This window comes from Salmo trutta, chromosome 9 (assembly GCF_901001165.1).
Source record: "Salmo trutta chromosome 9, fSalTru1.1, whole genome shotgun sequence".
In the NCBI taxonomy this organism is placed as follows: domain Eukaryota; kingdom Metazoa; phylum Chordata; class Actinopteri; order Salmoniformes; family Salmonidae; genus Salmo; species Salmo trutta.
This window is the reverse complement of record NC_042965.1, coordinates 19,695,363-19,719,785: the sequence shown is the minus strand read 5'-3', so window position 1 is coordinate 19,719,785 and position 24,423 is coordinate 19,695,363. Positions and strand designations below refer to the sequence as shown.

General features: G+C 43.5%; 1 protein-coding gene across 1 annotated transcript in view; it reads left to right on the top strand.

Moving 5' to 3' along the window:
- The window catches only part of LOC115200128 (type I inositol 1,4,5-trisphosphate 5-phosphatase-like), a 47,035-nt gene extending 29,741 nt beyond the window's left edge, over positions 1 to 17,294 (top strand). Inside the window, exons 5-16 of the mRNA XM_029762892.1 lie at positions 10,822 to 10,885; positions 11,521 to 11,624; positions 11,868 to 11,920; positions 12,497 to 12,616; positions 12,729 to 12,813; positions 12,930 to 13,025; positions 13,123 to 13,197; positions 14,671 to 14,744; positions 14,854 to 14,965; positions 15,075 to 15,143; positions 15,248 to 15,307; positions 16,434 to 17,294. Coding sequence (XP_029618752.1) covers positions 10,822 to 10,885; positions 11,521 to 11,624; positions 11,868 to 11,920; positions 12,497 to 12,616; positions 12,729 to 12,813; positions 12,930 to 13,025; positions 13,123 to 13,197; positions 14,671 to 14,744; positions 14,854 to 14,965; positions 15,075 to 15,143; positions 15,248 to 15,289 — 894 coding nt within the window. The 3' untranslated portion in view covers positions 15,290 to 15,307; positions 16,434 to 17,294. The remainder of the gene's footprint in view (positions 1 to 10,821; positions 10,886 to 11,520; positions 11,625 to 11,867; positions 11,921 to 12,496; positions 12,617 to 12,728; positions 12,814 to 12,929; positions 13,026 to 13,122; positions 13,198 to 14,670; positions 14,745 to 14,853; positions 14,966 to 15,074; positions 15,144 to 15,247; positions 15,308 to 16,433) is intronic.
- Positions 17,295 to 24,423: the final 7,129 nt, after the last annotated feature.

Genomic DNA, 24,423 nt, shown 5'->3' with positions numbered 1-24,423 from the left:
CCACGGTGTACCCCAGGTATTCCGCTTCGGACAGACCCAGGCAGCATTTTTTTGGATTGGCCGTCAACCCTGTGGCTTCCAGACTCATGAGCACCGCCCGTAGTCGTAGGAGGTGACTATCCCAGTCCTCGCTGTGGATGACCACATCATCTATGTACGCCGCTGCGTACTCTTGAATGGCATCCATGAGGCGTTGGAAAGTTGCAGCAGCACCATGCAGTCCGAAGGGCATCCTCACATACTGAAAAAGCCCCTCCGGTGTGGCGAAGGCGGTCTTTGGGCGGTCCTCTGGAGCCACCGGCACTTGCCAATATCCCTTCGTCAAATCCAGGGTGGTGATGAACTTGGTGATGAACTTGGCCTTTCCTAAGCGCTAAGTTCATCCACGCGGGGCATGGGATACGCGTCGAATGTAGAGATTGCATTCACGCTCCTAAAGTCGTTGCAGAGTCTCATACTACCATCGGGTTTGGGGACCAGGACTATAGGACTGGACCACTCACTCGTCGATGGCTCGATCACACCCATCCTCAGCATCTCCCTTACCTCGTTCTTGGCGATGACTCGGCGGGCCTCAGGAATCCTGTACGGACGGATATGCACCTTCTTGCCGGGTTCAGTGTGGATATGGTGGAACAAGACATCTGTTTGTCCTGGGAATGGAGAGAATACCCGGCCGAAGTGAATAATCAGCTTGTCTAGCTGTCTCGACTGTTCCGGCAAGAGAGTTTGGCCATGGCGCACCTGTGGTAGAACCTCCTCTTTTCCTTGGCCCTCCATGGCCATCAAAGCCACCTCCTCCTCTCTTCCATGGTACTTCTTCAACAGGTTTATGTGATAGAGTTGGACCTTCTTCCTCCTGTCGGGTTGTTTGATGAGGTAATTGACCGGTGAGACCCTTTTCATTACCTCGTAGGGCCCCCTCCACTGCGCCAGCAAGCGGTGTTCCGCTGTGGGCACGAGCACCATCACTTTCTCTCCCACGGAGAACTCACGGGATGTCGCGGACTTATCGTAGGCCCAGCCTTGGGTCCTTTGCGCCTTCTCCATATGCTCTTTTACTATGGGCCATACTGCCGACAGGCGGTCTCTCATCAGGGTAACATGTTCTATTGTGGATCGAAAGGGACATGGTTGGGTCTCCCAGGTCTCCTTGGCTAAGTCGAGGATCCCTCGACAGGGTCTGCCGTAGAGCAATTAAAACGGGGAGAATCCAGTGGACGCCTGGGGTACTTCTCGCAGGGCAAACATTAAGTGTGGGAGAAGCATGTCCCAGTTTTTCCCGTCTCTGGACACCACTCTTCTCAACATGCTTTTAATCGTTTTGTTCAAGCGTTCGCACAACCCGTCTGTTTGAGGGTGGAATATGCTTGTACGTATCTGTTGAACCTGATATAACCGACACAAGTCCTTCATCAACCGGGACATGAACGGGGTTCCCTGATCGGTTAGGATCGTCTTGGGAAGGCCTACCCGAGAGAACAACATGAACAATTCCTTGGCAATTCCCTTGGACGACATGTTACGCAGGGGTATGGCCTCTGGGAACTTGGTAGCGTAATCTACGACCACTAGGATGTACTCGTGTCCTCTGGCAGATTTTGGGAGGGGTCCCACGAGGTCCATAGCTATGCGTTCAAAGGGAGTCTCTATGATGGGGAGAGGAATCAAAGGGTTACGTAGGTGTGGCCGTGGAGCTGTACGCTGACATTGATCACACGTCCTACAATACCTGGCCACATCCCGGGTGACACGGGGCCAATAGAATCTCTGCATGATTCTGTCAATAGTCTTGTCCCGTGCCAGGTGTCCTCCTAGGACGTGGGAATGGGCTAACTGTAGGACTGTATCCCTGTATGGTCTAGGCACCATTAGTAATTCCTGGATTTCCCCCCTTCGTTGCACGACCCAATATAAGAGACCCCGCCTGATTGCATAGTAAGGAAGAGGGGGCTCACCTGATCCATCGACGTTCCTCCCGTCGATCACCTTCACCTTCCTCATGGCCTCCCTTAGGTCTGGGTCTCTATGCTGCGAGGTGCCGAACTGTCCCTTTAATTCCTGGGGCAGGTCAACCTCGGTGGAGGGGGTTTGGAGGTTTCGGTGGCGGACGTGCCGGGGCGAGTCGTGGTACGGGATTTGCAGAATCCTTCCGTTCCTTCTTGTCCCCTTTTAACAACTCCCCTGTAGATCGGTATGTTTCCACCGCCTGGGCTATGTCGTCGGCTGACAACGGGTTGGTTTGACCCACAACCCTTTTTAAGTCACTGGGTAATTCCCTCAATATCTTGTCCACAACGAGGGTCTCTATTACGTGTCCTACTCCCTTTCCGGGTTCCAGCCACTGTTTCATCAGTCGTATTAGAGCGAAGATCTGGGCACGGACGGGTTGGTCAGCCATATAGGTCCACTGATGGAACTTCACAGCTCTATCTCTGGCAGTCAGCTGGTACCGGGACAGGATCTCGGTTTTTAGTCGCCCATAGTCCGCAGCTTCGTGGGAATCCAGGTCAAAATAGGCTTCCTGGGCCACCCCGGTCAAAAGAGGGGCTAATGCGCTCGCCCATTCTGTGGGCGGCCACTTTTCCAAGGTGGCCGTCCTTTCGAAGGTCATGAGGAAGGCCTCGATATCATCCTCCTTGGAGAGACGAGGTAAGATGGCATGAGCAGCCGCTCTAGGCTTCACTCTAGGTTCTTCTCGCCCACTCAGCTGTCGTTGCAGGAGTTCTATGGTTGTCTGCTGTGCCGTGATCAACTGTTGTAGTAGGGCGTTGTCCATCGTTCTTGAATGGTTCCTCTGTCTACTGGAAGAATCTTGATTTACTCACTTATCCTTGTGTCACTCGTCCACCTATGCCCACATTCTCCACCAATGTGAGCGGACCAAGTCATTTGGTGTCACTCTAAAGTGGAAAGGTGGAATAAACGAGTCCAGAGTAGGTTTTCTTGATTCAACACAGTTCTCTATTGAGGGATTTCTGACAATACAAACACTCCAACACAGTCAATGAGAATCTCCAAAGGAACAACATACATCTTCTTTAGATGACACAGGATCACATTACGATTATCTTCAAACTATAACAACAATCACATATTCATCACCGTCTTAATGGCTCTTCATGGATAGCACCTCTCTCTCCGTAGCCATTCCCCAACGATAGTTTATCTTCGTTTTCTCTTGCTAGTTCCATCCTCTCTCTTGTAGGGGAAAGAGAATATCTCATTAGTACCGTCAGCTGTGCTTAATTGACTCTGGTTACCTGGTCTCACATGCCTTGTTGGGCTACTATCCGTGAGCCCAGCCTGCCCTCTGGTGGTCCTTCCACATACATTTAATCTCAGTTTTTCACAATTCCTGACATTTAATCCTAGTAAACCTTCCCTGTCTTAGGTCAGTCAGTATCACCACTTTATTTTAATAATGTGAAATGTCAGAATAATAGTAGAGAGAATGATTTATTTCATCTTTTATTTCTTTCATCACATCCCCAGTGGGTCAGGAGTTTTCATACACTCAATTAGTATTTGGTAGCATTGCCTTTAAATTGTTTAACTTGGGTCAAACTCGGGTAGCCTTCCACAAGCTTCCCACAATAAGTTGGGTGAATTTTGACCCATTCCTCCTGACAGAGCTAATGTAACTGAGTCAGGTTTGTAGGTCTCCTTGCTCGCACACGCTTTTTCAGTTCTGCCCACAAATTTTCTATAGGATTGAGGTCAGGGCTTTGTGATGGCCACTCCAATACCTTGACTTTTTTGTCCTTAGGCCATTTTGCCACAACTTTGGAAGTATGCTTGGGGTCATTGTCTATTTGGAAGACCAATTTGCGACCAAGCTTTAACTTCCTGACTGATGTCTTGAGATGTTGCTTTAATATATCCACATAATTTTCCTTCCTTTTGTGAAGTGCACCAGTCCCTCCTGCAGCAAAGCACCCCCACAACATGATGCTGCCACCCCCGTGCTTCACGGTTGGGATGGTGTTCTTCGGCTTGCAAGCCTCCCCCTTTTCCTCCAAACATAACGATGGTCATTATGGCCAAACAGTTCTATTTTTGTTTCATCAGACCATAGGACATTTCTCCAAAAAGTATGATCTTTGTCCCCATGTGCAGTTGCAAAGCATAGTCTGGATTCTTTTATGCCGGTTTTGGAGCAGTGGCTTCTTTCTTGCTGAGCGGCCTTTCAGGTAATGTTGATATAGGACTCGTTTTACTGTGGATATAGATACTTTTGTACCTGTTTCCTCCAGCATCTTCATAAGGTCCTTTGCTGTTGTTCTGTGATTGATTTGCACTTTTTGCACCATAGTACGTTCATCTCCAGGAGACAGAACGCGTCTCCGTCCTGAGCGGTATGACGGCTGCGTGGTCCCATGGTGTTTATACTTGCGTACTATTGTTTGTACAGATGAACGTGGTACCTTCAGGCGTTTGGAAATTGCTCCCAAGGATGAACCAGACTTGTGGAGGGCTACAATTTAATTTTCTGAGGTCTTGGCGGATTTATTTTGATTTTCCCATGATGTCAAGCAAAGAGGCACTGAGTTTGAAGGTGTATGTCAACTTCTGACCCACTAGAATTGTGATACAGTGAATTATAAGTGAAATAATCTGTCTGTAAACAATTGTTGGAAAAATGACTTGTGTCATGCACAAAGTAGATGTCCTAACCGACTTGCCAAAACTATAGTTCGTTAACAAGAAATTTGTGGAGTGGTTGAAAAACGAGTTTTAATGACTCCAACCTAAGTGTATGTAAACTTCCGACTTCAACTGTAGGTAGCAGCCTCTCTGTGTTAGTGATGGCTATTTAACAGTCTGGTGGCCTTCAGATAGAAGCTATTTTTCAGTCTCTTGGTCCCAGCTTTGATGCACCTGTACTGACCTCATCTTCTGGATGGTAGCGGGGTGAACAGGCAGTGACTCAGGTGGTTGTTGTCCTTGATTATCTTTTTGGCCTTCCTGCTGTAATACAGCCTGACAGGATACTCCCAATTGTGCATCTGTAGAAGTTTGTGAGGGTTTTAGGTGACAAGCCACATTTCTTCAGCCTCCTGAGTTTGAAGAGGCGCTGTTGCGCCTTCTTCACCACACTGTCTGTGTGGGTGGACCATTTTAGTTTGTCCGTGATGTGTACGCCAAGGAACTTGAAACTTCCCACCTTCTACACTGCTGTCCCGTCAATGTGGATGGGGGGTGCTCTTTCTGCTGTTTCCTGAAGTCCATGATCATCTCCTTTGTTTCGTTGACGTTGAGTGAGAGGTTGTTTTCCTGACACCACACTCCGAGTGCCCTCACTTCCTCCCTATAGGCTCTCATTGTTGCTGGTGATCAAGCCTATTACTGTTGTGTTGTCTGAAAACCTGATGATCGAGTTTGAGGCATGCATGGCAACACAGTCATGGGTGAACAGTGAGTACAGGAGGGGGCTGAGCACGCACCCTTGTGGGGCCCCAGTGTTGAGTATTAGCAAAGTGGAGATGTTGTTTCCTACCTTCACCACCTGGGGAGGCCAGTCAGGAAGTCCAGGACCCAATCGCACAGGGCGGGGTTGAGACCCAGAGCCTCAAGCTTAATGTTGAGCTTGGATGATACTATGGTGTTGAATGCTGAGCTGTAGTCAATGAACAGCATTCTTACATAGGTTTTCCTCTTGTCCAGATGGGATAGGGCAGTGTGCAGTGTGATGCGATTGCATCATCTGTGGACCTATTGGGGCGGTATGCTTATTGCAGTGGGTCTAGGGTGACAGGTAAGATGGCGGTGATATGATCCTTGGCTAGTCTCTCAAAGCACTTCATGATGACAGAAGTGAGTGCTACGGAGCAATAGTCATTCAGTTCAGTTACCTTTGCCTTCTTGGGTACAGGAAGCATGTGGGGTCAGCAGACTGGGATAGGGAGAGATTGAATATGTCCGTAAACACACCAGCCAGCTGGTTTGCGCATGCTCTAAGGATGCAGCTAAGGATGCCGTCTGAGCCGTTTAAATGTCTTACTCGCGTCGGCCACGGAGAAGGAGAGGGGGGGCACAGTCCTTGGTAGTGGTACGCGTCGGTGGCACTGTATTATCCTAATAGCGGGCAAAGAAAGTGTTCAGTTTGTCTGGAAGCAACACAGTGAGTGTGATTTTTGTTTTGTTGTACGTGATTGCCTGTAGACCCTGCCACATACGTCTCATGTCTGAGCTGTTGAATTGCGACTCCACTTTGTCCCTATACTGACGTTTCACTTGTTTGATTGCCTTGTAGTGTATTCGGGCATATTCCCGGTCATCTTTCCATGGTTAAATGCGGTGGTTCGCCATCAATCCACGTTTTCTGGATAGGGTAGGTTTTAATAGTCACAGTGGGAACAACATCTCCTATGCACTTCCTTATAAACTCACTCACTGAATCAGCGTATAAATCTATATTATTCTCTGAGGCTACCCGGAACATGTCCCAGTCCACGTGATCAAAACAATCTTGAAGCGTGGATTCCGATTGGTCAGACCAGCGTTGAATGATCCTCGTCACGGGTACATCCTGTTTGAGTTTCTGCTTATAGGAGGGGAGAAGCAAAATGTAGTCATGGTCAGATTTGCCGAATGGAGGGCGGGGGAGGGCATTGTATGCATCGCAGAAGTTAGAGTAGCAGTGATCCAGTGTTTTGCCAGCCCGGCTACTACAATCTCGGCATGAATTTTGACTCAAAGAGATCTTGACTCAGAAAAGGTTGGTGACCACTGTTCTAGAGTTTTTCCTGTTAACACTGTTAACATTTCCCTTTACTGTGGCAATTGTGATCGAATCAACACAATATTAGCCACTTTCAATGCAACATACCAAAACAAAATGAACTATGCAAGAGATTTTGTTGTAGGCAGAACACATCAGAGTAGGATTCTATTGCATTGACACGCACTACTCAGCCCGTACTCTACACAGACCAGTGCGGCATAAACAATCAGAGCTGCAGTAGGCCTATATGCAAATAGACCATTGCAAAATATGGATCTGTGCCATTTACTTTAAACTGGACTTTTTTTACAGCATGAGCGGTCATGAGTAGATGAGCTTGTTTTGAGATTAAAGCGAGAGCTGCATGTAGCCACGTGTGCATGTTGTTCATATCCTTTGCTTGTTAGTGAGTTGTTTTGCCCAGTTCTAGATCATTTGTAGTCAGCAATAGGGGTGTGATTGCTTCCTACAAGAGCACAAAACGAATACATTTCTAGACATCTTTGAAAAGTCAGGTAAATTGCTTTTTTTGTCCTAAAGGGGCAGTGTTGTAGCCAATAGGCAGATGGCAGCATAATTTGTCTGATTCTCTGTAATAATGGTATTTCATTTTGTAAAGTGGTTTCTTGCATCAAACAACACAATAACATTTTCAGTCACCTCCTTGTCTGAAGGACAAGTGGATAAACAGTTTAATATCAAGCCCTGCATGTTTTTTTTCAAAAGTCTCATGGAATGTAGGCTTATATTGAACACCACAAATTGGATGCTACTGTAGGCTCAATGATATAACAGCTATTTCCATGTTAAAATGTTATGGGATGCATTTTCTCCATTGTTTTTGATGATGGGCCACTCTGGTAGACCTACATTATGACCAAAAAGCCACAGTAGCCTACTTGGCCACTGTTAAAACTGTAACTTAAAGTGGGTACAGCCTCAGTGTTCACAGTAAACACACACTGGAAGTTGCACAGAATTTTCACAACGTTCAAGTTTGCACTCAACAGACCAGAAATTTGCTCAGTGCTAAAAAAAAAATTAGAAGGGACATTGCCCGTCACCCATTGAGCATGATTGGGATACTCTGGATCAACATGTACTACAGCGTGTTCCAGTTCCCGCCAATATCCAGCAACTTTGCACAGCCATTGAAGAGGAGTGGAACAACATTCCACAGACCACAATCAACAGCCTGATCAACTCTATGCGAAGGAGATGTGTCGCGCTGCTTGAGGCAAATGGTGGTCACACCAAATACTGACTGGTTTTCAGATCCACGTCCCTACCTTTAAAAAAAAAAGTTATCTTTGACCAGCAGATGCATATATGTATTCCCAGTCATGTGAATTCGATAGATTAGAGCCTAATGAATTTATTTAAATTTCCTTATATGAACTGTAACTCAGTAAAATCTTTGAAATTGTTGCTTGTTGCCTTTATATATCTGTTCAGTATAGTTTGACCTAGGGTTGCAAAATTCCTGGAACTTTCAATAAATTCCCTGGTTTTCCCTAAATCCCAGTTGGATGTTTCCCTGGTTTGATCTCCGTGTGTAGGCAGGACCTTGGGTTACATGCTGAGCTTGTATATTTGACCTGTGGAAGGAATAGAAATACCAACACACTTAACTGTTGTATCCTTTTGTATAGTTCATTGCAACGTGACAGTATGTGGGTGGGAATGTTTCTCAAAGTTAAAGTATGATGAACTGTATATTCTGAAAGTTATAAAGTGTGAGTACACACAGAGGCCATGTGTTTAAAGGCTGGTTTATACACTTGGTTTTGGCTCTCCCCAGGTCTTATCCTAATTTATCCTCTGGCCCCCCACCTCTCTCAAAATGTAACTACAGTATATGACTGTGTGTCGGTACAGCACTAAACTGCCATTATAGAGCTGTAGGAGGCTGTCTCGGTCATGGACGCTGTCTCAATCTCCACACCTGTCATACTGCCAGCTCTTAGACCAACTCTATCCTCACCTCCTTTCCAATGGCCTCTGTACCTGGAATAAGGACTGTTTGCCAGCATTTTTAATCCTGAGCCACGTTCTAACTGTCAAAGTAGAGCCTGGTTCCTAATGGTCTGGCAGGTCAACACAGTAGTTGTTGCATAAATCCAGTCTTGGGAGGGTCCATCCCTATCACGTGCAGAGTGGCACAGTATTAACCCTAACCCCACCCAGGTGAGACCCTAACACTGGAGCCCTGACAGTGGGGGTCAATGGATCTGTCCACACTCAGAGTGTGTGAAGTGGAGGGGAAAGTCAATGGCCAGGTGTGGGGAGACAGGCCAAAGTCAATAAATTTAACTCTAGATTAAAACTATTGATCCCAGGCCATTTGTAAACAATAAATAAGGGCTGAGGGGAGTGGCGGACAGCTGGGACTATGTTTCCGCTGTGCTGGGGTGTCTGCACCCCTCCTCCCCTGCCCTAAGAGGGCTGCAGCCCCCAATGCCTCATTCTCATTTCGCCTGTGCCACCCACATTGATTTTCAATTTGTTTCTCTTCGGCTGTGGATCATCAGCTCCCTGGCCAGGAGAGGCTGAGGGATAGGGGGGAGGGGTCTCTGTTCAAAGGGGCTGTGAGGAGGGAGGCAGGCATGCAGGCATTCCTTGTACAAATGGTGTTTTGATAAAAAAATCACTTGTAAGTCGATAGTTTTTTATTAAACTGTGCACAAACCTGATTGATGAAGATAGGTGGTTTGCAGAGTATGTGGAGGAGAACCTTTCTGTGTGTATGTGTGTGTGACATTAAGGTTTTTGTGAAAAGGCACAGCAGACTTTTACAGTCATAAAACAGTTTTATGGTTTTAAGAATATCAACAACAAAAACATCCAATGCTATTGATACCTTCACTATATATACAGTACATTATACAATGTTTCTTAGGTCGGTAAACACTCTTAAAACTGCCACCATGTTTTCTTCTAAACTGAGCTAATGCTCAAGCAAAATAAAATGTGATGTAATTTCTGCTATAACCAAGGGATTCAGTTTAATTAGTCGATGTTAGATCGAACTTGCGAGACCCTCCATTTAGTCCGTACCCCCTCTCTCTCCTCTAACCCCCAGCTAACCCCCCTTCCTCCCCCAACATAACATGGACAGGTCTGTCCCTAATCGCTGGTCACCCGGGCTAGTTGGAGTAGGGACAGCTCCATCCCATTAAATGAGGATTGCTCTGGCAGTGAAGATGAATGGTCTCTTCAGGGAGAGATCTCTCTTGCCGTCACGCCCGAGACCCTCTGGGTGCCGCCATATTTTTCTTCGTCCCCGAGTCGCAGCCGTCAACGTGGCAGACAGCAGCCGTACTGCTTAATACCTTTTAAATTGTTTTAATTTTCTGTCTTTATTGATCTCAGGGTTTGATTAATCAGATCATTGAAGCAGGCAGTTAGTACAATCAAAATTGTCAGCCCATGTCAGGGATGATTAGGTGCTAGAGTGTGTTTGTGTGCTTGCGTGTGTGTATATGTGTGTGTGCACGTTTGAGTGTGTACTGTGTACGTGTTATTGCAGTAAGACTATGTGTTTCTGTGGAGAAAAGTGAGTTGAGCATAATATAATTGCTTGAAAAAAGGGGAGGGTTGAAGGCCGGGTGTGTGTGAGACTAGATCTACTGAAGATTGGGATGGTTAATGGTAATAATGGAATCAGAATCAGATCATGTTGGATGACACTGACTCAGACATTAGGTTGTTTCTGTAAGTCATTATGACTGTATTTTACCACTGAAGCCAGAGTGCTGTGTCTGACCAGCATGGTCTAGCATGTCTCTTGAGCATGTTGAAGTGAATAAAGCTGTTTCGCAAGAAATGATGACGTTGAAACTTGAAACAACTATTTGGCATGGATTCAAACTAAGTGAGAACTGTACAAGGTATTTCTTGAAGGATGCAATATTGGAAAATCAGACATTCTATATTCACTAACAGAAAAAAATCTGTCTACCTGTACTGTACTAGCTAATGTACATAATAAAATTGCAAACTTAAATCAAACTCTATACTATCATCAATGCAGCAAACTGCCATTCTCAGCAATTGTTTTAAAGGAGCTTGTATTTTATTATTTGTCCTTACAGGCCCTGGGAAGCATGTACTTCATCCATAAGTCATTGAAAAACATCTACCAATATGATTTTAATGGTAAGGACATTACAATCATATCTGTATGACATCATTATTGACTTTGAATAACAAAAGATTAATGACATTTTGTTATCACCTTATGATGGATCACTTCCATTCAGGCCCTGCACATGGCGATAATTTCAGAACATCTGCATCAGTCCTGGTGTGCAAACTTGGCCCTTTGTAATATATCATGATTATAATATAATTAGAGTTTGGCACAAAAGAGTTTAGGAGGAAGCAAGATCAATTGTGTATGTCAGTCTGGAGATTCCTGTCTGTATTTTTATACACCGTGTCTGATCATCTTTTGAACGCCGCCGAGGGATGGACACCTCTTTTGGCCCAGACATATCAGTGAATCTGAATTGAGAGTGGGATGTATTATTTTCTTGTTGCATAGTCCAGTCACGTTAGGCATGGAAAAAGCTCTTCAGAAAAGGCTTATGAAAGAGCCATTAACATCCCAGGCCTGCCATGTTCTGTGTCGCCAGTCAGATCAGTGCACAGTGACCAAACACTGCCTAATGGCCTGATTATAGGTTCTCTGATCACATATGGTGCTGTTATAAGCTGAACGTCACTTTATTGATTAGTGTTTGCATGTTTTCTCACTATTTTACCCTTCCACGCCTCTCTCCCCCTCACAGTTAAGGATTTTAAAGCAGTGTCTGGACAGAACAAGTATGTAGGCTCCCTGGATGAAGTAACCACAGTGGAGAAAGAAAAATTCCTGAAGAATTTCTGGCCCGATGTAAGTGTGTGTGTGTGGGCTGGGAGAGATCAGGGTGGGCCGGGATGTTTTGGGACAAATGGGTCTATAGGGGCTGAAGGGGGAGTCTGCCCAATCTGACAGGGATATGAGACAAATTGTATTGAATAATCAATAATTACCAGAATGGCCCTCCAATGAGTTAGTTAAATGGTGCTATTTGTTGAACATTTCACATACAAAACATTCATCGGTATAGCTTCTGTTGTGTGATGTGTTTTGCAGTTCAAATGGTCTAGGAAGGGCTTTATGAGGACCCGGTGGATCATTCACAACCAGTACGTGCTCTACTCTACTCTACATTACTCTACTATACTGTCTACTATCACAGCTCATCAATAGACAGGGACCCACAGAGAGAGAGGCTGCTCGAACAGTCACAGCCAGCTGTCAGCCCATTGCTCACTGCTACTGCAGTGGTTGAAGCTGAAGCTCAGCAAACACCCTCGGTTTCCTCTGCACAATAGTTACTATTTGCCCTCCTGTGTCACTACCACCGGGTCTTAGACAAAAGGAGTTCATGGGCAGAGTGCTACAAGGTCACCCTGTAAGTAAACACAGCCTGCCAGTTGTATGCACATTAATTGTGTTCAGGTGGCAGCAGCAGAAAAGGAGTTAATGCTTGGCACAGGAGACAAATGTGTTTCTTTGTGGACTAGCATGCACCTCGAGTGCACTCACTAATAAGTAAGCTCTTCATAACTACCACTGAACGGTTCCCACACATACACACGTGTAGATTTGATAGAAGGCAATAACAAATATCTTCCCAATGATTTAGTTTTTTCATAGATCTGCCTGCCACTTCTCACTTTGTGTGTGCGTGCGTGCGTGCATGTGTGTGCTCTCGGCAGGGGTCTGGACTTAGTCAACGTACACCTCTTCCATGATGCCTCCAACCTCATTGCCTGTAACGCCAGTCCCTCCATTTACTCAGACAACCGCCAGAAGGCCCTGAGATATGTCATCAACAGGTAAGCCTGTCCATTCTCAGCTTTGGAGAACAGCTCAAGTCCAACTACTTGAGAGATATAAGGCTTTTGCATTGAGCCTACTTTGATTAATACCACTGTCGTTTCCTTCCAGGATATCAGACAGCAGCTACACCCCACTCCCCTTCTTCCTGTTTGGGGATTTCAACTTCCGCCTGGACACCCTTAGCCTGGTCCAGGTATTATTACATGGCCCACTTCCTTAAGAATTTCATGAGAATCATAAATCAGGAAACTTTACTAATGGTTAGATGACTATTGAGTTTTAGTTGACCTAACTGTGTGTGTGTTCCAGAACTTGTCCACTTCAGCAGTGGTGCAGACAGTGAAGAAGGACAGCAGTAACGAGGTGGAAAAAATTATCTGTGAGCAAAAGGACAATGACCACAAGGTGAGTCTCCCCACCCATCAACCTCTTCCATCCTACTGTCTCCCTGTTGTTATTCAGATTCAGACGTTTACTGTATCCCCTGTTCCTTCATCTCAAGGTTCTTCTCCATATTGAGACCAAGACATTTGCCTACCTGCACCAGGCAGTGTTCACAGAGGACAACGGCAGAGCGGTGAGAACATTATCTACTGTATACATCAACCCCACCCATATTAATCTCATGGGCTACCACTCGCTGCCTTAACAGCAATCATTAATGCCTTGGCGCCGATGACGTGGATGTCGATTAAGGCAGCACCCCCCCTCCCCACCTCTCTGATTCAGACGGGTTGGGCTGAATGCGGAAGACACATTTCGGTTGAATGCATTCAGTTGTCCAACTGACTAGGTAGCCCATTTCTCTTTCCTGTCCCTACCAGTTCTAAACTGAAAACAACCACAGAAGATACTTCATTAAGGGGGGGCTGAACTTCCTGATTTGGCCTCATTTTTCTGCTAGGTCATTAAGAAATGCAGCGGCCATGACTGAAGTCAAATGTCTTGTGAGGGTGGTTTCATTTGTGTGTGTGTGTGTGTGTGTGTGTGTGTGTGTGTGTGTGTGTGTGTGTGTGTGTGTGTGTGTGTGTGTGTGTGTGTGTGTGTGTGTGTGTGTGTGTGTGTGTGTGTGTGTGTGTGGTTGCACGTGGCAAGAGTTTGTACATTCACTCTGTCAAAACAGTACACAGTTAGTCACTCACCCTTCTAGATAACTTGAAACAGTCTAACCAGGTCTTGTCTTGAAGTCACCTAGGCTAGCTAGTGCTTGCCAACTTCTTTCACCAATTATCTTCAGCCGGCTGGTGTGCAACCGTGGCAAAGTTGGTTTGACATTTGGTTTGACATTGGGTAGCCTATCTATAGGGCTAGTTGGGAACAATCAATAAATTACACAATGTAAATGTGACAATATTTTCATGTTACACATCTTTTAGTTGTCTCATTAAATGTTTTCAATATTTGTATATGAACTTTGACAATTTATAGTTGGTTTTAGGTTTTTAAATCGTTGAAATTTGGAGCTATTGTCCCATGTACATTGTGTAATTTACTGATGGTCCCTAACTAGCCCAATATGGATATCGAATGTCAAACTAAATTGACCATGAGCATTATGATTGGGTTGGGTTCAGCTGCACCCGACCCAATCACTTGGATGCTGCCAGCTGTGGGCATGTGGCCAGGATTGAAATAAACCCAACCTAATGAAAACTGTTATGGTACACTTCATGCTGAGGAGTATTTCTGTCTGTAAAAAAGCCATTTTATGAGGAAAAACTAATTCTGATTGGCTGGGCCTGGCTCCCCAGTGGGTGGGCCTGGCTGCCAAGTGGATGGGCCTATGCCCTCCAAGGCCCACCCATGGCGGCACCCCTGCCCAGTCATGTGAAATCCATAGATTAGGGCATAATTAATTTAGATCAATTGACTGATTTCCTTATATGAACTGTAACTCAGTAAAACATTTGAAATTGTTGCATGTTGCGTTTAAATATTTTTGTTTAAGTAATGGTGAATTCTAGGTGAAAGTGAATATTCACATTATGCAGATCTTTATGGTTTATGTTTTCAGACCTCCAGTAATTGTTAATCCTTCTATATCCCTCAGATTCTGAAGTATGACAAGGAGATCTCAGCCTTTCATGATGTCATTACAGAGGAAGACATCCTGTTTCCACCCAGGTAAGCCTCATCCCTGGCAGCCTAGTCACTATGACGATCAATCCCTGTTACTATGCCTGAGGAGTGTTACTGCTGACACTAACTGCCATGCTGTGTGTCTGTCTGTCAGTTACCCATACAGTGAGGACTACACTAAACCCACCCAGTACATGAACACTCGCTGCCCCTCCTGGTGTGACCGCATTCTCATGTCTCACACTGCCCAAGACATCATCCACAGGGTGAGTCACTTGGCAACACTCTGCCATCCACACTTCATGGACTAATTGATGTATTTACCATAGATCCATGTTCTACTGGCCTATTAAACAGCTGTGTGTTTCATTTTAGAGAGATGAGGGAGCGAGCAATGTGGTTTACAACACAATGGGCCCTAATGTCTGCATGGGAGACCACAAGGTAATGTTTTTTTATATATAAGGTAGCATGTCGGGTCTTGAAAATGGCCCTTGATAAACAGGAGGAAACTTATGTACCATTGTGTATTCCTCCTTTTTCCCCAGCCTGTTTTCTTGTCCTTTGCACTGAAGACGAATGGCCATTGACAAGGATCCTGTTCAATGGTAAGAGCATATGTGCTAGTGAGTGTGTAGTATATGTTGTGTAGGTATACAGGACCATAACCAGGGGGTCACTCTGAAAGAGTGATTACAGGCCAAAATCATTTCCAACTGCTGGGCCTTATTCCCCAGAGAGCCAAAGGCCAGGCTGGTCCAGTGGAGTGCTGTGTGGATGAACTAAGATGAAGTGGCTCTGTGGACAAACTGTCTCCTTTGTGCATAATGTAGTTTAATGTCACTTCTGTTGATCTATGTCTATAGAATGTTCTCTTCTGTCACTGTGTGTAGCTACACCAAGCCCAATGTGGGACCTCTGTTCATTCATTACCAGACAGATCGCCAGCCAGAGAGACATGCATCGTGCAGAGCAGTGTATTGGCATTTTTACGGCCGTGATTTTGTTTTGCTGCCTGTTATATGGCTTTTTCATAGGATGGTTCTTTCCTTTATGAGGATTCCTCTTCAGGAGGATCTAACGGTGATGAAAGCCATTTCAGAAAGGAAACACCACGTAAAAATATGTTTAACCATTTATTAAAGAATTAATAATGCAAGTCTTGGCGATATAGGCTCTGCTCCTTCAAGGTAGCTCACAGCCCAAGCAAAGCATCAATATATAAAATGACCTACAAGCAGTGAGCGTGGATGGCTATACCAATCCCCCAGCAGGAAAACAGAACCTAACAGGAAGCTGGTTTGGTGGTGGGAGCAAACGCATACTAGCAGTAGCAGCAAGCGACAGTAGGATGTTTGAACAGAACCCGTCAGTTTAAATGGACCGCCAAATAAGGTAAGTGTGATTGTTACTAGCATCTAATTAGATGCACTCAGGTTCCCTTTCTGAACTGGCTTCGCTTTATGCATCGGAAGAACTTAGGGCTGTCAATTAGCTTTTCAATGAGAGGGACAGCATTCCAAATATTATGTGATTATCTGGTCTGCCATGCCTTTCCTGGTTCCATCTATGAATCCAGTAGGATTTCACCCAATTTGGACTTGTATGTTTTCTTTTTTTTATATCCTTTACCAATCCTATATCATTCATTTACACATTGAAATATCAAATTATTTATAGATGTTATGTTTTCCTTGTGGATGGTAAAGAGTGTATTAACTTTTCTCCCTTTAGGTATGCCAGTATCTATCCAACACAAGTCCCACTGGCCATCACCATCACACTCCCACTCCACTATCCGTACCAGAGGATAAACAGAACAGCTCCTAGCCAGTCACAGGACCCAGCCACAGGACCCAGCCTCTTCCTGATGTGCATGCAGTCAGTCAGTATCCACCCAACCAGGTCTCTCACGTTCTCTCCTCCTCTCACTCCAAGTTATTGATTGCCATGGCTTGGGTGACATCACCACAGATTTGATCATCAGCATTATGGATTTTTTTGACGGACAATTTGCTCTGTCCTGTGCTGGGCCATATATCTTAAATCGTCTGACCCCAAAATACACAGAGATGCAGGGGTATTTTTTGGAGTCCTACCTTCAGTGCTCGACCATTGGAACCAGAGTATGTGTGGCAGATTGCTGGGTGGAATAGGGCCAACAAAAAGACAATGTGGGACTGCTGATGTTCAGCCCACGGTCTGGTCATGGAGGGCACAAGTCTGTCCCAATGGGATTAAGGAGACATGTGAGGACACACACACTGGCATCTTGCCAAGTAAATACCCTAACTTCAGCTGATCAAACGGTTTTCAGGTGTCAAGGGTTTACATTTAAGTATTCCTTCTGACATCCCTGAATGGAATATGCATGCATGCTTTTCAGTTGTATTTTAGTAGTCTTTTATTTTACCTATTTATTTTCTAACTTTTAACTGGTTACTATCAATATAAGTATGCTTAAATCAAATATTCAGAAACACAATAAACAAAAGCTACTGCAGTATTTCAATGCACCGTCAGCATGTTTGGCCAGTTTGCATCTCTCTTCAGAATAGAGCGGTAGCATAATACACATTTCTCTGTGCATTCTCATGTTGTGTTGTCTTTTGTTAAAAACATACATTTCAACAGTACATACAGTGCCTTCAGAAAGTATTCATACCCCTTGACTTATTTCACATGTTGTGTTAAAGCCTAATTCCAAAAATGGATTACATTAAAAAGAATCTCATCCATCTACACGCAACACCCCATAATGTCAAAGTGAAACATGCTTTTATACATTTTAGCAAATTTATTGGAAATGAAATACAGAAACATCTCATTTACATAAGTATTCAGACTCCTGAGTCAATACTTTGTAAAAGCGATTACAGCTGTGAATCCTTTTGGGAGGATTTGCACACCTGGATTGTACAATATTTGCCCATTATACCTCTTAAAATTCTTCAAGCTCTGTCAAGTTGATTGTTGATCATTACTAGACAGGTGCTATTAAGTCTTGCCATAGATTGTCAAGCCGTTTTAAGTCAAAATTGTAACTAGGCCACTCAGGAACATTCAATGTCCTTTTGGTAAGCAACTCCAGTGTAGATTTGGCCTTGTGGTTTATAAAAAATAAATACCTTTTTACCCTTTTTTCTCCCCAATTTCGTGGTATCCAGTTGGTAGTTACAGTCTTGTCCCGTACGAGGGCTGTGCATCCTCCGGAATACAACCCAGCCAAGCCCAGCACTGCTTCTTGACACAATGCCCGCTTAACCCGGAAGCCAGCCACACCAATGTGTCGGAGGAAACACTGTACACCTGGCAACCGTGTCAGTGTGCATTGCACCCGGCCCACCACAGGAGTCACTAGTGCGCGATGGAATAAGATCATCCGTGCCAGCCAAACCCTCCCCTAACCCAGATGACCCTGGGCCAATTGTGCGCCGCCCCATGGGTCTCCTGGTCGCGGCCGGCTGCGACAGAGCCTGGACTCGAACCAGGATCTCTAGTGGCATAGCTAGCACTGCGATGCAGTGCCTTTGATGACTGCGCCACTCGGGAGGCCCTTGGTCTTGTGTTTTAAGTTATTTTCCTGCTGAAAGGTGAATTTGTCTCCGGTGTCTGTTGGAAAGCAGACTTAACCAGGTTTTCCTGTAGGATTTTGCCTGTGCTTGTAGCTGTATTCCATTTCCTTTTATTAAAAAAACTTCCTAGTCCTTGCCAATGACAAGCATACCCATAACATGATGCAGCCACTACCAAGCTTCAAAATATGAAGAGTGGTACTCATTGATGTGTTGTTGGATTTGCCCCAAACATAACGCTTTGTATTCAGACAAAGTAAAACATTTTGCAACATTTTTTGCAGTATTACTTAAGTGCCTTGTTTCAAACAGGATGCATGTTTTTGAAACACGTTTTATTCTGTACAGGTTTCCTTCTTTTCACTCTGTCATTTTTTTAATTTTTTTTTTTAAAATGTATTTCACCTTTATGTAACCAGGTAGGCCAGTTGAGAACAAGTTCTCATTTACAACTCCGACCTGGCCAAGATAAAGCAAAGCAGTGCGACAAAAACAACAACACAGAGTTACACACAAACAAACGTACAGTCAATAACACAATTGAAAAATCTATATACAGTGTGTGCAAATGTAGAAGATTAGGGAGGTAAGGCAATAAATAGGCCATAGAGGCGAAATAATTACAATTTAGCATTAACACTGGAGTGATAGATGTGCAGATGATGATGTGCAAGTAGAGATACTGGGGTGCAAAAGAGCAAGAAGATAAATAACAATATGGGGATGAGGTAGTTGGGTGTGCTATTTACAGATTGGCTGTGTACAGGTACAGTGATCGGTAAGCTGCTCTGACAGCTGATGCTTAAAGTTAGAGAGGGAGATGTAAGTCTCCAGCTTCAGTGATTTTTGCAATTCGTTCCAGTCATTGGCAGCAGAGAACTGGAAGGAAAGGCGGCCAAAGGAATTGTTGGCTTTGGGGATGACCAGTGAAATATACCTGTTGGAGAGCGTGCTAAGGGTGGGTGTTGCTATGGTGCTAGCAAAGACTTATAGATGACCTGGAGCCAGTGGGTTTTGTGACGAATATGTAGCGAGGGCCAGCCAACAAGAGCATACAGGTCATAGTGGTGGGTAATATATGGGGCTTTGGTGACAAAACAGATGGCATTGTGATAGACTACATCCAGTTTGCTGAGTAGAGTATTGGAGGCTATTTTGTAAATTACATTGCCGAAGTCAAGGATCGGTAGGATAGTCAGTTTTACGAGGGTATGTTTGACAGCATGAGTGAAGGAGGCTTTGTAGCGAAATAGTAAGCCGATTCTAGGTTTAATTTTGGATTGGAGATGCTTAATGTGAGTCTGGAAGGAGAGTTTACAGTCTAACCAGACACCTAGGTATTTGTAGTTGTCCACATATTCTAAGTCAGAACCGCCCAGAGTAGTGATGCTAGTTGGGCGGGCGGGTGCGGACAGCAATCGGTTGAAGAGCATGCATTTACTTTTACTAGCATTTAAAAGCAGTTGGAGGCCACGGAAGGAGTGTGGTATGGCATTGAAGCTCGTTTGGAGGTTTTTTAACACAGTGTACAAAGAAGGGCCATAAGTATACAGAATGGTGTTGTCTGCCTAGAGGTGGATCAGAGAATCACCAGCAGCAAGAGCGACATCATTGATGTATACAGAGAAAAGAGCCGGCCCGAAAAAGGAACTCTGTGGCACCCCCATAGAGACTAGTTTAGTATTGTGGAGTGAGTATAATGTTGTTGATCCATCGTCAGTTTTGTCATATCACAACCAAAATCACAAAAATCCCTGAGAAGTTTCCTTCCTCTCCTACAGCTGAGTTAGGAAGGACACCTGTATCTTTTTAGTGACTGAGTGTATTAATACATCATCAAAAGCCTAATTAATAACTTCATCATACTCAAAGGGATATGTAGCAGCGTCTGCTTTTAATTTTTTTATTTAGGCTTGTCATAAAGGGGTTGAATACTTATTTGACTCAAGGCATTTCAGCTTTACATTTTTTATTAATTTCAAAAAGAATTATTCAAAAACAAATCCACTTTGACATTATGGGGTATTGTGTGTGCATCAGTGACACAAAATCTAAATGTAACCTATTTTTAATTCAGGCTCTGACAACAAAATGTGGAAAAAGTAAAGGGGTGTGAATACTTTCTGAATGCTCTGTACATACTATCCCAGCTCATCCCTCGAACAGTCTACTTCAAAAAAATGCCACGCTGAGGTCTCTTTTCCTAACCTCCTTCCATCACTATGGTTATAACTCAGCTTAAATCAATAAGATCATGTAAAAGACCAGTGGGGCCAGATTCAGGCTGGGAGCCCATCAGGTCAGTATGAAAAATGGAAATGCCCTCCCTCCCCATCGGACCTCTACCTTGGATTCCCGCTGACTCTAAAGTATAACATCTACATGCTGCTGAATACTGATTATCACTGGGCTTTGCCTGCCTGCTACTCCACTCTGCTGGGTATACTCTCTGGCGGGTTGTACATTGACATATTATGGGGTGGGTCCATGTAATGGACAAACTTATTATGGTTCAACTGTAAGGTTAGTCCCTACTCTACCGGACATTAAGTCAGGACACCGTGATAGCTGGCAGTTATGTAGTCTGTTTTCATTTCTGATGTGTATTGCCTGTGGTACGCAGCTACGTTGTTATCATGAAGTGCTTTATTCCACAAACTATGGGCTAGTCCTTTAAAGTAGCTCCTCAAAGATTCAAATATTTGTTCATGTGTTTTTAGAGAGTTGAGGATTGTGCTAATAGATATTTCTCTTGTTCAGGGGAACTGGCTGAATGTTATTTTGTTTTTAATGATGCATTCACCTAATTTTAACAGTCTGTCATAAAGAGCACATGTTCAACCTAATAAAAAACACATTTTCCCATCTCAAGAGGTTAAATAAAAAAAGACTATAGAAAGAGCCTATTAAGTGCCAAATAAAGTAACAGGGTTGACAATTTAATCTTAGTGGCAAGAAAAAGTATGTGAACCCTTTGGAATTACCTGGATTTCTGCATAAATTGGTCATCAAATTTGATCTGAGCTTCATCTAAGTCACAACAATAGACAAACATAGTGTGCTTAAACTAATAACACACAAATTATTGTATTTTTCTTGCCTATATTGAATACATCATTTAAACATTCACAGTATAGGTTGGAAAAAGTATGTGAACGCCTAGGCTAATGGAGTCAGCTGTCCAAAAAAAACATTGCTGCGCGTCTTATGTTTCCAAAAGTGCACCTGGATGTTCCACAGCGCTACTGGCTAAATATTCTGTGTACAGAATAAACTACAGTGGAGTTGTTTGAAAGGAATACAACACTATGTGTGGAGGGTTCACTGCACTGTGAATGTTTACATGGTGTGTTCAATAAAGACATGAAAACATATCATAGTTTGTGTGTTATTTGTTTAAGCAGACTGTGTTTGTCTATTGTTGTGACCTAGATGAAGATCAGATCACATTTTATGATCAATTTATGCAGAAATCCAGGTATTTCCAAAGGGTTCACATACTTTTTCTTGCCACTGTAAATCAGCCGCAGATCCCCTTGTGATGGGGAATATAAGGGTGTTGTGTGCAACAGAGTGGCAATTGAATGCAAGCTTCACCTCAAAAATGTAATTGTTAAAAAAAATGTAGACTGTCTATATGTGGGTAACTGGGTTGACGTGTTGTTCTCAACCCGCTCAGTTCTCCACCACAAAACACCAGAAAATTGACAAAATTATCTTCAGAAATGACTGTCAAAGCAACAAAATAGCTAGGGCTTTACAATGATGGTGAAAACTTGGAGAAGTGTTGGGGTTAAGTGGGTTAATCTTCCTAGAAGTCAGAGGGTACACGGAGGGACGTTTAGAGTCTTTACTTATCTGATGTATTGAATTATCTGTGTGGTCTATATTAAAGGGCACTTAATTGAATATAACTGGCTTTTAAAATGAAATATTTGTCATAATTTATTCTTAAAATATCAAAGGGACTCAAAAGGCACTCATTTCGTGGAACGACCCATCTATTGTTTTACTGTTTCAGTTACTGTGATCAGTTTAACTTCTGCCAAATCACTACAACTTGTTTACCATACAATTATTTAAAATTAATGTGTCTGGAATGGATGTCTGATACCACAGCCACACACAAAATGACATGCGAGCACACACATGCACACCCAGGCACATGCTCACACAAACGCATGCAAAGTTCACAACATTTTAAGCTTGAAACCACTATATTATTTTGGTTGAAGTTATTTTATTGATTTAATCTATTTTCTGTGTTCCATGTTGATTTGTGCTGCAGCAGATCTTTGTTCATTGTCCATCTGTATTTTGTATGAAATGGATGGCTGGTCTGCATAATTGTGTTTTATTACGGACTAATTCAAAGACTTTTAAAATATAATCATGGTTTTCATATTATTTTATAGTTGTATGTGTTATTCAGAATGCACTTAAATGATCAATGCATATTAATGACTTTTTTTATTTTACTGTTATACTCCCTATATTTTGAGGTAGAAAATGCATAATTTGTCATCAATCTTCCTCTGTAGTATGTGTTGACTGATTTACACTCAATCTGCTGTGAAGTAATTGTAGACTGATAATACCAGGATTCATTAGTTCAAATGTATAGATCATCCTTTTAATCTGGACCCCCTTAAATTTCCTTACGTTTGTTTACAAGTAATGATTGATGTGTCTGCGTGGAAAGTGCAAGGTCCACCTGTCAATAATATATTTGGAGTAGTTGATTCATGGTATGGTCAACATATTCTAATAATGCCCTCCGGGGAATGCTCTTGGTTTGGAGTTCAACATGAGGCCAGTAGTATTGTTAGACGGAGTGGACTAATGTTGTTTGTCATTTCTGGTCGAACACAAACAAACACTACATTCTTGTAATGCTTCCAGTTTTGTAAATAAATGTTGACCACTGCAATTACATTACTGTATAACTCTCCCTTAATGAGATTCTACCTCGCAAAATCAATATCCATTTTAGAGCTACTAGCTTGTTTCTTTTCAGTTGGCATTCTACTTGCAATTTATCTTAGAGTTGTGCAAGGGTTTCCCTTTTGGCAGGTAACTCTGATCACTATTTGGCTTTCTCTTTTAGTCACACCAGTGCTCTGCATAACACAACCATTGCCATGTGATTTCGAATAAAGCTCATTATGTATGGTTTCACTCCAATGCTTGTCGACACCACTGGATTCTGGATGCTGGATGCAGCTGAATTGTAACATACCATAGGCGATGTCCCACTCCTTTAATATAGGCCTAATGTATGAAACGAGAATGCCTGGAATCTCCAATGCTTGTGGTGGAGTGTGTTTAAACAGTTCCCATCAACTGGGTTACAATGGGTTGTACTTGCTGTCAGGGAGGAACACACACAGGTCACTGCAAGGTGTTTTGGAGAGGTCATGCTGAAATAGGTCCACTTTTATTTGATTATTCTCATGCTAAATGTCCATCTGGACCTTACACACTCAACTTTAACTTATTATGGCCATGCTATTTATTCCCATTCTATGGTTTGAGAATTCAGCCTGAGACATGCCTCTTTGGTTGGAGAGAGAAAAAGTGAGGCTGCATATTGCTAGGACTTTGTGTGAAGTAGATGGGATATTAAACGTGCCCTCTCAAGGTGGAATGGGCTGGCTATTTCGGACAGTCAGAACTGGCCAAGTTGTTTCGATCAATACCCTTTAAAACTCCAGAAAGGAAAAGCCAACTGAAATTGTGAGTTGCTCTGAATCCGATCCTCACAATTATTGCATTTTGGAGGACAAATGTTGATCTAATACCTTTGCCTTGGATTTATCAAGTGCTAGGCAAAATAATCAGCAGAAAAAGTATAGTCTGCAGTCAGCAAATGTAAAATGCGCACCAAAAACAATGTAAAGACCTGTCCTGGCCTAGATGCTGAAAGATTTAAGTAAAGCAGATGCCATGAATATGCAAGTCTCATTTATGAAGAGCTTTTGCAGTTTCACAGAACTGGGCTCTTAGAAATCTTTTTTATTTTTTATTTTTCACTTTCATACGAAGCTGCACAAGAACTAAAGTGTTCTGAGAGTTTCCTAGATTCAGTGATACAGCACAGGCTTCGTTTCCCAACCATGCCAAGACTGATATCAATGTTTCTCTTCAGC